At 39.9% G+C, this 16,478-nt stretch overlaps 1 protein-coding gene across 2 annotated transcripts in view; it reads left to right on the top strand.

Annotated features, from left to right (window-relative positions):
- The window catches only part of CNTN3 (contactin 3), a 416,756-nt gene that overhangs the window by 338,087 nt on the left and 62,191 nt on the right, over positions 1-16,478 (top strand). For both annotated transcript variants that reach the window (XM_062200206.1, XM_062200207.1), the window contains exons 12-13: positions 9,274-9,401; positions 12,643-12,818. In XM_062200206.1, the coding sequence (XP_062056190.1) occupies positions 9,274-9,401; positions 12,643-12,818 (304 nt within the window). The remainder of the gene's footprint in view (positions 1-9,273; positions 9,402-12,642; positions 12,819-16,478) is intronic.

The raw sequence follows: 16,478 nt of genomic DNA, 5'->3' as shown, positions 1-16,478 counted from the left end.
TCCGGCTCTTTGCCTTTGTGAACTGGACTTTTAAAACTTCCTCATGCAAGTGAGATGACTTGATATTTGTTTTTCTGTGTCTGCCTTACTTCACTTACTGTCAGGTCCTTTAGGTTCATCCTTGCGAAAAAGCAGGATTCTGTCCTTTTTCTAAGGTTGGATAATAATCTATTTTGTATTTAAATATCTTCCGTATTTTATCTGTGCATCTGTCATCAGACCTCTTACTGAATGGCAGGATACGCCAGGCAACCTGTGGTGGGAACTGTAACCAGGATGACCTTGGAGCAGTGCAGTCTGAACCCTCCTGTGTGCCCTGTCTTGGGCTAGGCCTGGGGATGCCAGGGTGAATAACTTGGACATGGAGCCCTCCTCACAGAGCTTGCACAAAGAAGACACAGCCATAGAGAAAAAGTTAATTATATAGTATATTTCAAAAGAGGCCTCCTTTAAAAACTGATTTGTTAGCAGATATCTAAATAAGAAGCACTGGCCATGGCAAGAGCCAGGAGAAGTGTATGTCAGAAGGGGGCTCCCAAAGGGGCAAAGCCCTTGAGAAGGGGTGAGATGGGCTGATGGAGAAAGGCCTGTGTGACAAAGGGTTATGTGCCAAAAGTGGGCCATAAAACATGAGATCCCAGAGGGAGGCAGAGTCCAGAAATGAGATCCTAGATGCCCATAATAAAATATTGGCTTTTATTTTAAGTGGAATGTGACATCCTTTGAGACTTTAAAGCGGGGTGTTGATTGAGTCTGCTTAAAAGATGGATTTGGCGGCAGTGTGGAGGGTGCGGTGACGAGAGAAAGGAGGCGGGCAGAGAATCGGATTAGGAGGCAACTTAACAGCCACCAAAGTCTGGAGTTTTTGGAGGCCTGACTTCGGGGAGAGCAGTAAAAATGGAGACAAGGCTACAGTGTATTTTAGGAGGTGAGCTGGTATAGCGCAGACATGGTCAGATTTTATAGCTAGTTGCATGCCACCTGTATGGATTCCCTGTTTCACCATGAGATTTTTAAGTCTCTAAAGGGTAAAGACTTGTTCTTACACATATTTGTCTCTTCCAGGACGTGTAGTGCATTGTAAGCAGCTAACAAACATTTCTTGCAATGAATCTAATTCTTTCTTGGACAGCTTCCCGTATCTTAAAAGCACCTATAATTTCTAATTTAGTTTGCCATATCTATTTCTTAGAAATGTATAAAATTGATTTTTTTAATAGATTCCTACTTGAGGCTTCCTATCTCAAATAGGAAGAGTGCTATATTTTAGTATATTCCTCTCCCCCATCCTGTTGTCAGACATAGGGCTGAGTGGTTGGGAGGATGGATAGATGGATGGTCAAGTGCAGGTTGGCTGAGGTGCCATTGTACTGCACCACTCGCCAAGAGAACTGAGTATGTAGATTGGTACTGATGTTTGCTGTCTCCCAGATTCAGATGCCTGGGAGGAGTGATTCATAATTTACAACTGGTTATGTAAGTGCTACTGAAGGAAATTTCCCACTGCATAACAAACTCAAAAAATATTCTTTTTGCACTTTAACCTGCTTTACGCTTCATGATCTTATTTGTGAATTTCACAATTCCATCTTAATGCAGATTTTATTGCTAGAGCAGTGTTTGTGGGAGGTTACGAGTATCCGACCCTTTGGGAGTCTGAAACACTGCAAAAAAATATCTATAATTAAAGTAGAATGAAAAAAAAAGTAGAATGTATAAAAATTTGTCCTGTCTTGGCAAATAAAAAAACATTTTTACCTAAACATGTGCATTCAAATCCTAAAGTAAGGGGCACCTTTAACTTTACCTTGGAGATTTTTTTCCTAAAGATTTATTTATTTATTTCAAAGGCAGAGTGACAGCAAGAAGGAGAGCCAACGAGAGATCCTCCATCTGCTGGTTCACTCCCCAAATAGCCACAACAGCTGGGTCTGGACAGGGCCAAAGCCAGGAGCCAGGGGCTTCAGCAGTATCTCTCTCTTAGGTGGCAGGGCCCCAGTACTTTACTCATCTATCCTTGGCTGCTTTCTCAGCTGAATGAGCAGAAAGCTGGGTCAGAAGTGGAGCAGCTAAGACTTGAACCTGTGCCCAAATGGGATGTCAGTGCTGCAAGTAGCGGCTTAAACACTAAGCTGAAGTACCAGCCTCAAGATTATTTTAGGCACTAAATTTTTCATAGTATTCATTTACTTAATTGGAAAATTGTAGCAATTTGAATTTTTATATAAATCTTAATTTGTTCTAGTTTAGATAATATAAAATCCTTATACATCCTGTGTCTGTTAGTGCTTCATTATCTTAGGATAGCTTTAATACTGTTAAGTTTTCAAGTTTGTTCCATCATTTTCATCAGACCTCATTCCAAAAAGACAGTTTATCAAAGTATACAAAGTGAATATTGACAAGAAAAGGGTGGTGAGAAAAAAAAAATCTGTCAGGTTCCTCTTGCCTAGAATGTAAGTTACATTAGGACAGCTAAATCCTTGCCAGTGTGTCTTACTGCTTATCTTAAAGAGTGGTCCCTAGTATAAGTTCAATAAATATTTGTAGAAGGAATGTCTGATGTTCGTTTACAGAGCATATGTGGACAGATCCAATCACTTAATTGAAATGCCCCATTTTGGCTCCAAGCTTTGTGCCAACAAATGAACAAAGAAAAACTCTAGTAATTCATAATTCACAGAATCTAGATAACGAAGTGAAACCATCGGATAAGGAGATGCACAACTCTTGCTAAGCCCAGAATGCATATGCCTGTGTCCAAATCCAATGGCAGCTCCCTGAATAATGCAGTGTTAACACTCAACATCTTTCACATACAAGCAATTTGAAAAGTTTAATTTTTTCTTCTCACATTCCAAAGGTAACTGAACATCAGGACTCAAAAAACTCAAGAAACATATGAACCAAAATTCTTTTAACTAATGTTCCATGAATGTTATTTCTCACATGCATGTTTCAAATAAACTTGTGGTAGAAATTGTTTCAGGGTTTAGGCTCAGTATCAAGAAGCTTGGGTGCAGAGAAGGTGGTGGTGTAAAAAATGAAGAGTCGGATGCTTCAAAAGCCAATGAAACCAGACTGAACGTTTATATCATTTTATGACATGTGCTGTGGCTCACCAGATTCTGTGTGTGAACAGAAAATGCCTCTCTCCATGGAGGAAGGACAGGAATGTTCAGGTTGCCAAATCTGTCATTTTGCTTCAAAAACATTTTGGAAAACTTAGAGATGATAAAGAAGTTATTTTTAAAAGCAGATTTTTGACTGTTAAATACTGAAAATAGAGTGTAAGGAATCTAAAGAATTTAAAGAATCTTGACAACTATTGCCTATACTTTCTGTGTAACAATGTGTGCATGTCATTTTTGTTTCCTTTGTTCCTTAATACATTTATACTCTGCTCCTTTGTCAATAGAGGGTAAAATAGGGACCGGCGCCATGGCTCACTTGGTTAATCCTCCGCATGCGGCGCCAGCATCCCATTTGGGTGCTGGGTTCTAGTCCCGGTTGCTCCTCTTCTGGTCCAGCTCTCTGCTGTGGCCCGGGAGGGCAGTGGAGGTTGGCCCAAGTGCTTGGGCACCTGCACCCGAGTGGGAGACCAGGAGGAAGCACCTGGCTCCTGGCTTTGGATTGGCGCAGTGCCGTCTGTAGTGGCCATTTTGGGGGTGAACCAACGGAAGGAAGACCTTTCTCTCTGTCTCTCACTCTCTCTCTCACTATCTGTCAAATAAATGAAAAAAAAAAATAGAGCATAAAACGAATGCACTTTTTGAACTCGAAAAAAAAACATAAACTATTGGAACCCCTCACCATTGCATGGAGACATAGTTGGTGTGAGACTCATATTCTTGAATTATGCAACTTTACCACTCACTTTTTGTGCAAGATAATTAAGGAACTAATGTTCAAATGTACAAAGTCATCATAAAAGAAAATCTCAGTAAAACACTTCTAGAAAGACTAACACTGAAACATCTAAGACAAGATATTCTGTGTCATTAGATGAGTTGAATTCCTAGCATGGTTTCCTAACCTGATGCCCATAGAATCTTAGATGTTCTGATCCATCCTTAATTTTAATCAACTGTTAGTTGTTGATGTGTGTGTATGTGTATACCCATGCACACATTTGATTTGTAGAGAGAGTACTCAGATTTTTCAAATACTCAAAAATCTTTGTGTCCCATAAAGATTATAGATACTGAATAGAGTTGCAAATGAGTCACTTAAGTACTGATAAATACCTATAAAATAGGAGGACTTTGTGATTTGGAATAATGGGGCAAAACTATTCTTTCAGGAGCTCAGCAGCAGGGAAAGTGTGTGTGCACCATCCTTGATTTGCAGTAAAATCTTGTCCTCTCTACACACAAAAGATTGATTGCTTCTGAATTCTTCACAGTTTTGGGGATAATAAATATTTATTGAAAATAGATTGCACACAGCACCACCATTTGGTAGTTTCATCCTCTCTGGATTTGGAACTCCAGCTGAGACCTAACTTAAGGGTATTATGAAGAATTATTAGATAAATTACAGATCCTGGCTTAGGAAACTGATGACTCCAGAAATCTTGGCCACAGACGTTGAACCATCTTTTCAGGGCAAGTGCTAGAATGAATGAACTATTTTATTTTTTGTCTTTTTATCACAAATCAAATTCTGAAAAGGGAGCATCCAACAGGCATAGAATACGATACTGTTTCTCAAGGTGCAGTCTGCACCAGCTGCACCTGGGAACTTGTTTGAGGGTTAACTTGTGATTATAAAGAAAATTGAAAGTATGTCGTTGTTAAAATTAAAAGAAAAATAATAAAAGAAGGAAAGAGGTGGGAATGAGGGAGGGGGGATATAGGGTGTGAAGTATCATTATGCTCTTAGAACTGTATATAAGTTCCCTTTATGTGAATAAAAAAAGAAGTTTAAAAGAAGAAAATAAGTGGAGAGATACGGGGAAAAAAACAAATACAGATCTATGGACTGTATCCCTCTGTGACCTGATCTGGTGTCGGGCCCAGCCATAGGTACTGGACAGGTAACTGACCCATGTGAAAGTTTGAAAAATACTAACTTGTGTGCCTCAGCTTTCGTGGAATAGGGCCCCTTGATTCATAGCCCTACCAAGGTTCATAAAATAACAGAAGATCTTTCTTGGCAGCCAAAAATAAATAAATAAATAAATAAAAAACAGCACCTTCTACAGCCCTTGAGTTGATGATATTCCACTCGTGCCACAGTGCATCGTGTACAATAGTGTTTTCTTGGAAGTGACTTCTACTGCAGGGCATCCAGCCCCTAAGTAGAAGGAAGGATACCCTCTGGAGCAACATCTGGGTCTTTCTCCAGCACCCTAGGTCCAGGCAGAGTGTATGACTCCTGAACTTTGGTAGAAGACACTGACCTTGTAGCTCAGCTCTTCCCTTGCGTTCCCTTTGGTGTCCTGCCTGTGGAGAGTGAACAAATTCTGCTGCTCTGTACGGTGCAGTCAAAGGGTTTACCGCTTGCTGCAAGGGCCTGTGGTTGTACACGTGTGCTAGGGAGGTGAAGTCCATCTAATTCAGGACTGAAATATCACAAACCGTTGTTCTCTCCAAAGCAGGTTTGCTTTTGCTCTATCTGAAATATAGGTAATACAGCTGACATTCTCATTTCCAGTGATTTGACCCATAAATCCATCTCTGAGGCCGAGAAAGGATATCAGTAAACGGAGCATTTTGAACCTTCAAAAGTATGCCCTTTGAAATTTTCTTTTAATATATAAGCCATCGGAGAATTGTTTGTCTCCTTTGTATCTTTTTTTCTGCTTGTGTTACTACTTTGGACATCTGAGTATTTATGATTGCTGCAGACACCCCTTTGTGTAAAGATGCAAATATTTCAAACAAGTGAATGCCTGGGACTCATGGGTTAGGATGAATTTAGCTCTAAGTATATTTGTCATAGTAATATGCATTTGGAAATGTTTCATAGACGTGAAGTAAATGTTCCCCCAGTGTTGGTTCTTTTCTATGAATATGAAGACGTGTTAATTTCTATGAACTCTCTAGGCTAGAGACGGGAGCCAAGCTCATTCTTTTATAAGACCCCAGGTGTCTCTTCCCTGGAATGTGCATGGCCAACAAAATAACCCAGCCGCTGATTAGCCTGGTCCTTTCTCAAAGGGTAATTACATCTTGAATCTTCCCTGTTCTCTTTTCCTTGGAGATTTTCTCACCAAGGAATCACTAAACTAACACTGTTGAATTTATGAGGTGAAAGGCCCAACTGGTGCAGCTAAAAGAATGGAAAGTCTTCGTGTCATTTTCCTACATACTGTTTGCAGGCTGTCTGAACACTCATGGGGGAGCAGCTATTTCACCAAGCATGTGGGGGCGAGAGCAGCCGTAGATAAGAACATATACTACATGCTCTTCCTTGCTGACATCTACTTCTCATGCATTTTCATCAATATATATTTGCTTTTCCTAACTGTCATTATTTATCCTGTAATATATGCATTGTGAATACTTTTCTCCTAGAGCTAATTGTAAGCATCCATCTCTTGGAATTTGTACTCAGAAAGTGCCATCCAAAATAGCCTTGTTATTTCCTATAGAGCAGTTTAATCATTACGATCTCATGTGATCTCATCTCCACCGAGATGTGCTTCCTGAGAAAATGTAGACTTGCAGCATGTTTGTTAAAATCCAAGTTGAATAAATTACCGTAATATTCAGAACATAGGCAAGGGAGAAACAATATTTTCAGAACTCTCCTGCTTTGCATGCATAATACTCCACACTTTTCCCATTCTAAAACACACTGTGTTATTATGGATGTTTAAATGTCATCATAAAGCGCAGGTCAATGTTGCCTAGACAACAGTTTACTTTCCAGTCAGACAGAGTTTTTTAACAGTCATAAATTCAATGCCATCACTGAATTACAGCATGGACCATTAGAGCGGCTTAGAGCAATTACCTTTACTTATCCCAAACTAAGCACAGACTGCACAAAGTTAAGTGAAATAATTAACCTCTCACCACAAAAGGAAAGACCAATAAAAAGGTACATATAAAGGTATATTATAAAACTGATCAAGGAATTAAAATGCCACAGTGATTTAAATTGCACATTTCTCAAGCAAACTGGGTACCATATTTCTGAATGTTAATCTCATAAATTTTCATCTGTTTGTGCCAAGACTAGAGTCATTCACTGTTATCTACATTTTCAGCTCTACCCATTGGTAGAAAAACCTGTTGCCAGGAAGCTTAGAAAGCAATTGCATTTATAGTGAAGTGGTATAAAATTTTCACTTTGAGTCTCTGTAGGGAAGCATGGGTTATTGAAGGTTTGCTGTCGAGAAACAATTACTCCATCCATTTACTGAATATTGTTTATTTTTATGTTTTCAAAATGCCCTGTGGGCCTCTTAAAACTTACTGGAAGAACCAATTTAGGAAGAAAATATCTAATTAGTTCAAAAGTTTACAATAGACTGGGAGTTTGCATTGTTTGAGAGTCAGTATGTTTGTTTTGGAGTCTGTGTGATTCCTAAGTTTGTTAGGCCTGGCATTTGAAACTGTTCCTTGTTTTAGCATGGTCATGAAGATAGGTTTGCAGGATTAGTTATGAAATCTAATACACCAATGGATGTCTTGTTCTTTCCGTGTACCCAGTAGCTCTATATTTTTAGTGGAAGGTGAGCTGCTACCTTAATTCACACACAGCATGAGAAGATGTTTGAAATTACCTGTCTCTGCTTTCTGGTACCCAAATCAGAAACTCAGTGACCTAGAAGTTGAAGGTATTCATTGACCATGTATGATGCCTAGTTGACAGTGGGGGCTGCAACACTGAAGTTTTATCCATTTGCATAGGTACAACACTCAAATATCAAAGACACCATAATCAATATAAGGCAATCCAAATGTTAGATGCATGGCAAAGATAGCAATGATTTTAGGAATTCAAAGGAGGGGATATAATTCTGGGTAAACCAGTCAGGCAATCAAGATAGCAGTGTCAGACTAATGAGAGGTTAGCCTCATCTTGCTCATCTTAGTCCAAACGACATCCTCCAGAAGAGTTGTCTGAAGTACCTCTGTCCTGGAAACACTTCAGCAAGCAATGACTCTCTGCTGCATCAGCCTGTTGATCTCCTTCAGGGTACTTCTCAAAACTTTGAGCTTCTTATGTTTACTTACCTATTTATGGTCTATGCCACTCACTAAAATCTCACTGCCATGAAGGTAGACACTTTCTATCTTGCTCACAGTGTAATGGCCAGGACCCCCTTAGTCACTGCCACCTGTCAGGCAGTTATTTATTTTTCCTTAATTAGGTAGTTCCTGATCAAGCTCTATCTATTTCAGCTCTATCTATTTGAGGAATGCTAATTTGAGTTGCCTGGATACTTGGAGGTAGCCCACAAGTGACCATGCAAATATTTTCTTTGTTTGTTGTTTGCTTGTTTTGTGATTTTTTTTTTAAATCCGAATTTATATTTCCCCATGGTTGAACGTGATTCTCCTAGTTTATAATGAAATCCAAGCAGTTTTCTTATTTCTCATACTCTTTAAATTTAAAAAAAAAATTATTATGTACTTTCATTTTATTTGAAAAGGAGAGAAACAATTGAATAGCTACCTTTTATCTGCTGTTTCACTCCCCAAACACCTGCAAAAGCCAGGGTTGGGCCAGGTTGAAGTCAGTTGCCCAGAATTCAGTCTGGGTCTTCCACATGGGTGGCAGGAACACAAGTACAGGGGCTGTCACCTGCTACCTCCTGGAATGCACATTAGCAAGAAGCTGGGAAGGAAGCAGAAGAGCGGGGAATTGAATCAGGAACTCTGATATGGGAAGCAAACATCCCAAGTGAAGACATCAGTGCTGCACCAAATATCTTTAAGAGAAATAATGCCATGCCTACTTTGATTTTCCCAAAAGTTTAAGGCTAACCCGTGAGTAATCTACCACAACATATATTTTTGGAAAACATTTCACACTTACTTGATAAACACATCTCCCAAATTAGATATAATGTTAAGTAATGGTGTTAAGTAATCCTGCGTAAAAATATCATGAAAAGTTAAAATTTGTAGAGCATGTTGTTCTCACTCAACTGTGTGTGTGTAAATTTTCTTTTAATTGTCTGTATTCCCTAAAGGCTGGTTTATCATACCTTAAAAATACTAACTTAAGGCAACACATTCTGTTTAAAATATGCACTTTATTTGGAAAAACAGTGTTTTTTGTATGCATTTATCTACTTTGTTTTTCCTTTAGAATTTCTTTCTCAAAAGAGGGAGGACTCAAAATAACCAATGTGACTAAAGCTGATACTGGAATGTATACCTGTACAGCAGAAAACCAGTTTGGGAAAGCAAATGGAACAACACATTTGGTGGTTACAGGTAGGTGTATTTTTTTAAAGATGACTTTACTGAGTGATACACTGTATGGTATATTATGATCAAAAAATTAATTGCATATTTTTCACAAAATGTTGTACACTATGTAGGCAGAATCTGTGATTTCACATGTGTTTTTATTTTTTTTTTAAGAAATGTTGATTTTAAAGACTGATAGGGAGGGAGGGAGACAGATGTTCCATCTGTTGGTTTGCTCCCCAATAGCCAAGAGCTTCCAGGCTAGGCCAGGAAGAAGGCATGATCCAGGAACTTCTTCCAGGTCTCCCACATGGGTAGCAGGAACCTAAGTGCTTTGGCCATCATCCACCACCTCCCCAAGCATATTAACGTAAAGCTGGATCACAAGCATAGAGTAGCCAGGTCACAAACCAGACACTTGGATATGGAGTGTGGGCATCCCAAGCAGTAGCCTAACCCGCTGCACCACAGTGCCTGCCCCATTTGTATGAAAGTTAAGGGTATAATTTTTAAATCTCTCTTTGGCACAATACAGTGTGCCCAGGGGACCATGTTGGTTTCTGGGCTGGAATGATGGGCAGTAAGAATTACTGCTACTCTTCTGTCACTTTCTCTTTTTCATTGTCATTGTTATTTTCCAGAAATATCCATGAAATAATTCAATATTAGTAAGAACTACTTCAAGCTATGGGTATATTTTGTTTCTTTATCCATTCAAGAAAAAACAAAAGGTACACCTATTAGGCTCCAACTGCTTGGGCTCTGTGAGGAAACACTTGGAAAAAGATATTGTCCCCGGAGTATGACACTCTACCAGAGGTAGAAGAAATATAAGCAGTAGGACTAAGAAGAAAGGAAGTTATTAAAAGGAAAAAAGTTGTAAACCATTGAGAAAGTAGAGAGGGTTATATGGGGGCATGAGTTTCAATATGATTAGGATGGTCAGAATCACCAAGAAGGAAAATTTTCAACAAAAGTTTTGTAGAGGTGAAGTTTCTTTAGGGACAAGTAGGATGTGTAGATTTGTTAGGACTTCAACTTTCAGTTGAATTGAAAAGATTCTGGGAAGAGGAAAGGAGTGATATGAACTCAATTTCTAATGGATTCCAGTAGATGTTGAGAAGAGACTATAGTACAAGGACAGAGGGAAAGGAGATCTCAAGAGACAATTGCTAGGCCGGCACTGTGGCTCACTGGGCTAATTCTCCACCTGCAGCGCCGGCACTCCAGGTTCTAGTCCCAGTTGGGGCGCAGGTTCTGTCCAGGTTGCTCCTCTTCCAGTCCAGCTCTCTGCTGTGGCCCAGGAGGGCAGTGGAGGATGGCCCAAGTTCTTGGGCCCTGCACCCGCATGGGAGACCAGGAGGAAACACCTGGCTCCTGGCTTCGGATCAGCACAGTGCAAGCCGTAGTGGCCATTTTGGGGGTGAACCAACAGAAGGAAGACCTTTCTCTCTGTCTCTCTCTCTCACTGTCTAACTCTGCCTGCCAAAAAAAAAAAAAAAAAAAAGAGAGAGAGAGAGAGAGAGACAATTGCTATAAACCAGGCAGAAGATAAAAATAATCCAAATGAGGGTGACACCAGAGAAATTGATAGAATGGGGTCAGATTCTGCATATATTCTACACATGGACTCAACAGACAATTTGGGTGTGAAAATGTGAAAGAAGTAGTCTTGGGTGGCTTCAGGTTGTTTGATAAACAGCTGAAAGAATCATAGTATAAACAGTTGAGATGGGTTGGACAGATTTGAGAAGGAAAAAGATAGGCACGTTGAGTATAAGATGTTTATTTGACTCTGTCTCTGTAAAGTGGATCATGGATTTACAAAAATCTCAGTGGGTCAAAAATACCACATGTTTACATTTTATTCACTACAAGTCCATGGTGAGTCAGCTGTACCGTCCTCACACTCACAGGGATCCTGTGTCTCCATCATCTGGGATATCCCATAACCCTGGAAAGGGAAAGAAGACACGCCAAATTACCTGTTCATTCTGCCTGTTAGTGCCACACATAACTCCTACTTAGATTTCATTTGCCAAGGGCAGAGTTGGCTGTGCCTGAAATGTGTTAAGAATTTAGTTCTTCTACATGCACTGAAGGGAATAATGGAAAACAACACCCAAGTGGAGATCCTGAGTATGTAGTTGGCCATGTAAATGCGGATTTGAGGAGAGACATCAAGGATGGAGATAGGTATTTGAGTATTGTTGTCATACACACGGGTCCTTGAAGGCAAGAGCCTAGCTGAAATCACCGAGAGAGAGAGAGAGAGAGAGAGAGAGGAAAGATGGGGAACTTAAGAAACCAAGGACTGAGCTTGAGACTTTCCATCTTAAGAAATTTAGAGGAAGTAGAGGGACCATATTAGGAGACAGAAAAGGAGTGATCAGCATGGTGGAAGAAAGCTAGAAGAGTATGGTATTCCAGAAAACAAGTGTACCACGTGTACCAAGTAGAAGATAATGACCAAGGATACTACATACAGCTGAGAGGCCATGTAATGCAAGACCCAAGATTACTCCAGGAAACCAAGCAGAGCGAGTACTGGGAATCTTAATTGGAGCAGTTGAATGGGGGGGCCCAAAGCCTGCACTGGGGTGAGGAGGGAATTTGATAGATTAATTGCAGACAAGTAGACTAAATGATTCAAAGTTTTTGCTGCAACATGAGGACTAGCAATGGGAAAGTGGGAGCAAGAGAAGTTGAATTCTCAATAGGTGGGTTTGTGGTGATGACAAGGGGAAAATGTGCATGTGGACATTTGTATTGGGGAAAACCAGGCATAGTTAATGTTTCAACATAGTACTCCTTCCACTGTACCCAGTCCAAACATTGTTTGCAAGTGTTTTAGTCTATTTACATTTTTGGTGCTATTATATTTGGTAGTCATTCAAACTTGGTGAAAACATAGTAGTTTCTCTTTAAGCCCCTGTATTTCAAAATACAATAAAATTAAGTTGAACTTGATTTTGCTAGTCTTATTTTAACTCATATCTACAGGTGGCTTTACTTTTTAAACTTACATAACCTATAAAATCAGATATCCTAATCCCTTTAAGAAGAGTTTTTGGATCTAGTGAAATGTGTCATAATTGCACATCAAATGTTGGTTTTAAACTTGAAGGTTTGTTACAATGTATATATGTATATACCTATGCATATGCAGACATATCCATTGTAAATTACCAGATAGTTTGTAGAGATTGCACTCATCATAACAAAAAAATGCTAAAGTTTTGCTTAAAAATTATTTCCCCAATAGAACCAACAAGAATAACTTTGGCACCATCCAACATGGATGTCTCAGTAGGCGAAAGTGTCATTTTGCCCTGCCAGGTGCAACACGACCCCCTGTTGGACATCATGTTTACCTGGTATTTCAATGGGGTCCTCACGGATTTTAAGAAAGATGGATCTCACTTTGAGAAAGTTGGTGGGGTAAGTTGTGACACTTTCTTCATGATTTTTATATTGCACATCTCTCTGACACACTGCTTCTAAAAATGTGCCTGCCACCTAGGCAATGCTCTAGAAATGTTTGTTAAATAACTGAATCTGAATTCTGAATTCTGTTTTGATGTGATTTTGCTTTTGTTTTTACCAGAAATTTAGCATACTTACTTTGACCTGTAATTTTGCTTAAAATTGATGCATTTGCACATTTAATTAAATGTTATTTTTCAGGACAATTTTGTTGTTAGCATCCCACTTGTGAAGTGTTTTCTTATACAAGGGACTTCATAGTTCCTAAAAAAGGAAATTACGAGATAAGTTTGTTTTGGCACAAAAAATGTTTGAAATGTTCCTGGAAACTATGTATTATAAAAAAGAAGTATGCATGTATTTCAATTTTTTTGTACCAAAATAAGCTTACCTTTTACTTCCATTTTTTTTTTGCTATGAACTTTGTTTTCAGAGTCAGAGAGAAAGGGAGAATGAGAGGGAGAGAGAGAGAGACAGAGCAAGAGAGTGCTCCCAACCAGTCATTTACTTTCCCAATGCCCACAGTATCCAGGGCTGGACCAAGCCACAGCCAGGAGCTGAGAACTCAATGTAGGTTTCCCACATGGGTAGCAAGGACCCAACTCTTTGAGTCATTACCACCATCTCCCTGGGTCTGCAATTTCAAGAAGATGGAGTCAGGAAGCAGAGCTGGGACTCAAACCCAGGCAGTCTGGTGAGGGATGCCCTGGCATTTTAAACTGATAGGCTAAACTGCCACCCTTGGTGCACTTTTTAAAGTATCTGCAGACCAATAGAGTTTTTCAACATGAAATGTTTATGATGTCTCTTCCAAGGCTATATCTCAGTTACTGTGTCAAAGCAAGTGCTTCCTCTCAAGTAATCTTTACACCTGCACCGGACATTAGCAGCGAGACTGTTTTACAGGTGCAAAACCAGATGATTTGTTAAGTTTATTAAGTTGCTCCAGTTACTCAGTTCATCAGTGGTAGAACACCAAGCTCCACGACACAGGTGTTCTCCAATGTTCCATTCCATTGTGTCCTCATCTGTGATGGTTCCACATTAGCAAGAATCAGTGACACCAAGGAAAAGCTGGTACTTGTAAGAGACTAATTAACAAGTGACTCGATGCTGGTGAGATCCTGGGGCTAATGGTAGATCTCACAGCTGGTCGCACATCTGGTAATGCAGAAGTGTGAGGCAGACTCTTTGCACTGACACAGGGATAGCGTCTTTCTGTTTGGCTCAGGTGTATGGGCAAGTGATGCTTAGCTAAGTCCAGGGTTGGTCTGTAAGGACTGAATATGTCGACATCACTAAAGCAGAAAAGCATTCACTAATCAACTGGGCTAAATTCATCTGACAACAACTTCTTATAACCTGTATGCTTAAATAGACATACACCTATTCATGTATTAGCCTCCTAGGTAGCTTAAGGCGATGGTGTAATGAGTTGAATTGGTTCCTCCGAAAGGTGTGCTCAAGCCTTAGTGCCCAGTACTTCACAATGTGACCTTATTTGGGATAGATTATTGCAGCTGTGAGAAGATGGATTTCTGCTGTTCCAAGGCACCACAGGGTGTGGCACATCGTTATGGCAGCCCTGGGACCCTGGTAGGGACATTTTTAGAAGAGGTCCTTGAGATGCTTAGAATTCTAGTCACAATTAATCTCAATATCAATATCATTTCTATTTGTATCACCTGTTTTACTCAGTTTTAAGAGTACTAGTTTATTCGAATCATAAAGCTTTTCTGATATGAAAGTACAAGTTTTTAACTTTGAGTTAAAAAAAAAAACTACCTTCTGGAAAGTTTTGTGGTGAACAAAAATATTACTCAGTTTATACAATTGATTTTATGCTGATTAGGGTAGATTGTTCCTCTTTTTGTTAAAAAAGAAACATAATAAAGACATTTCCAGCATTTTTTTTTTTGACAGGCAGAGTGGACAGTGAGAGAGAGAGAGACAGAGAGAAAGGTCTTCCTTTTGCTGTTGGTTCACCCTCCGATCGCTGCCATGGCTGATCCGAAGCCAGGAGCCAGGTGCTTCTCCTGGCCTCCCATGCGGGTGCAGGGCCCAAGAAGTTGGGCCATCCTCCACTGCACTCCCAGGCCACAGCAGAGAGCTGGCCTGGAAGAGGAGCAACCAGGACAGAATCCGGCACCCCAACCGGGACTAGAACCCGGGGTGCCGGCACCTCAGGCGGAGGATTAGCCTATTGAGCCGCGGCGCTGGCCTCCAGTATTTTTTAAAGAAAAAAAAAAGAGTGCTAGTTTATTAATTGTTCTGACTGATTTAAGGCTATTGGGAATTTTACCAATTGTTACAACATATAACATTTCTTTTACCTTTGCTTTAAATGTCGATTTTTATTTAAAAAGTCACTAATTCAGTTCCCTTATTTCATGCTCAGCATCCCTCATGATTTTCCCTTCCTTGGGCAGAAGGCAAGGGAAAGGTAAAAGACTAAAATGTTTGCTTCATAATGACCCCTAATCTGGTCTCAAAAAGGCTATGACCCAGTTCCTCCCTTAAATGTATACAGTAGTCCTTCTTTTCCCACCATTTTACTTTCTCCACTTCCACTACCTGTGGACAACCAGGGTCAAAAAGTCTTAAAGGAGAAATTCCAGAACAAAATAGTTCATATTTTTTATTTTTACATTTACTTAGTTATTCAAAAGGCAGAGTTACAGAGAGATGAACAGGGGTAGGGAGGAGAGTGATAGAGAGAGAGTGTGTGTGTAAGAGAGAGAGAGAGAGACATTCCACCTGCTGCTTCACTCCTCAAATGGCCACAACAGCCAGGGCTGGGCCAGGCCGAAGCTTGAAGCCAGGAACTGCCTCCAATCTCTCACATGGGTGGCAGGGCCCAAAGCAGTTGGACCATCTTCTGCTGCCTTACCAGGTGCATTAGTAGGGAAGTAGATCTTTGACAGCAGAGCAGCTGGGACACGAACTGGCACTCATATGGGATGCCAGTGTCGCAGGTAGCGGCTTAATCTGCTGTGCCACAGTGCCAACACTCATCTCTTTGAAATAACTTTTATTGCAGTAATTATTATACTTGCTCATTTTATTGTTAGTTATTGCTCATCCCTTAGATCCTATGCAGAACTTATAAATTAAACTGCATCACAGGTGTGCATGTGTAGGAATAGCAGTTGAATATAAAGTATTCTGTTCTATATGGAGCTTCCCAGCATCCACTGGGGATCTGGGAATAGATCCTTTCTGGACCACTATAATTCTTAGATAAATAATTCAATTTAAAACATTAGTTACCTTTGCCATATAATGTAGATGATTATGTGTGTGATTCATTTCTCAGCTGGATTGTAAACTGTTGATAATATTTTGTCTAAGCCAGTGCCCTCTGTCTTAGCTAATGCTAAATAAGTGTGTATTGAAAGACTGCAAATCCAAAGCATTTTGATTGCAATATGTGTCAGCCAGTTGCAAACAAACACTAAGACTGAGCCAGATTGCTGTTTTCTGTGAGAGCAGCTTGGAGTTAAGAGCATTTGAGTTTGTGATATAATTTAACTCTCCTGATTTCCTCAGCACTGATAGAGAAGGCATAAAGTCATTGCTGTACAAGAGTCAAGTATCTGAAACGTGAAATTTCAT

The sequence above is a fragment of the Lepus europaeus genome, chromosome 9 (genome assembly GCF_033115175.1).
Source record: "Lepus europaeus isolate LE1 chromosome 9, mLepTim1.pri, whole genome shotgun sequence".
Classification (NCBI taxonomy): domain Eukaryota; kingdom Metazoa; phylum Chordata; class Mammalia; order Lagomorpha; family Leporidae; genus Lepus; species Lepus europaeus.
Note: the sequence above shows the minus strand (reverse complement) of the source record. Positions and strands in the feature narration are given on the sequence as shown.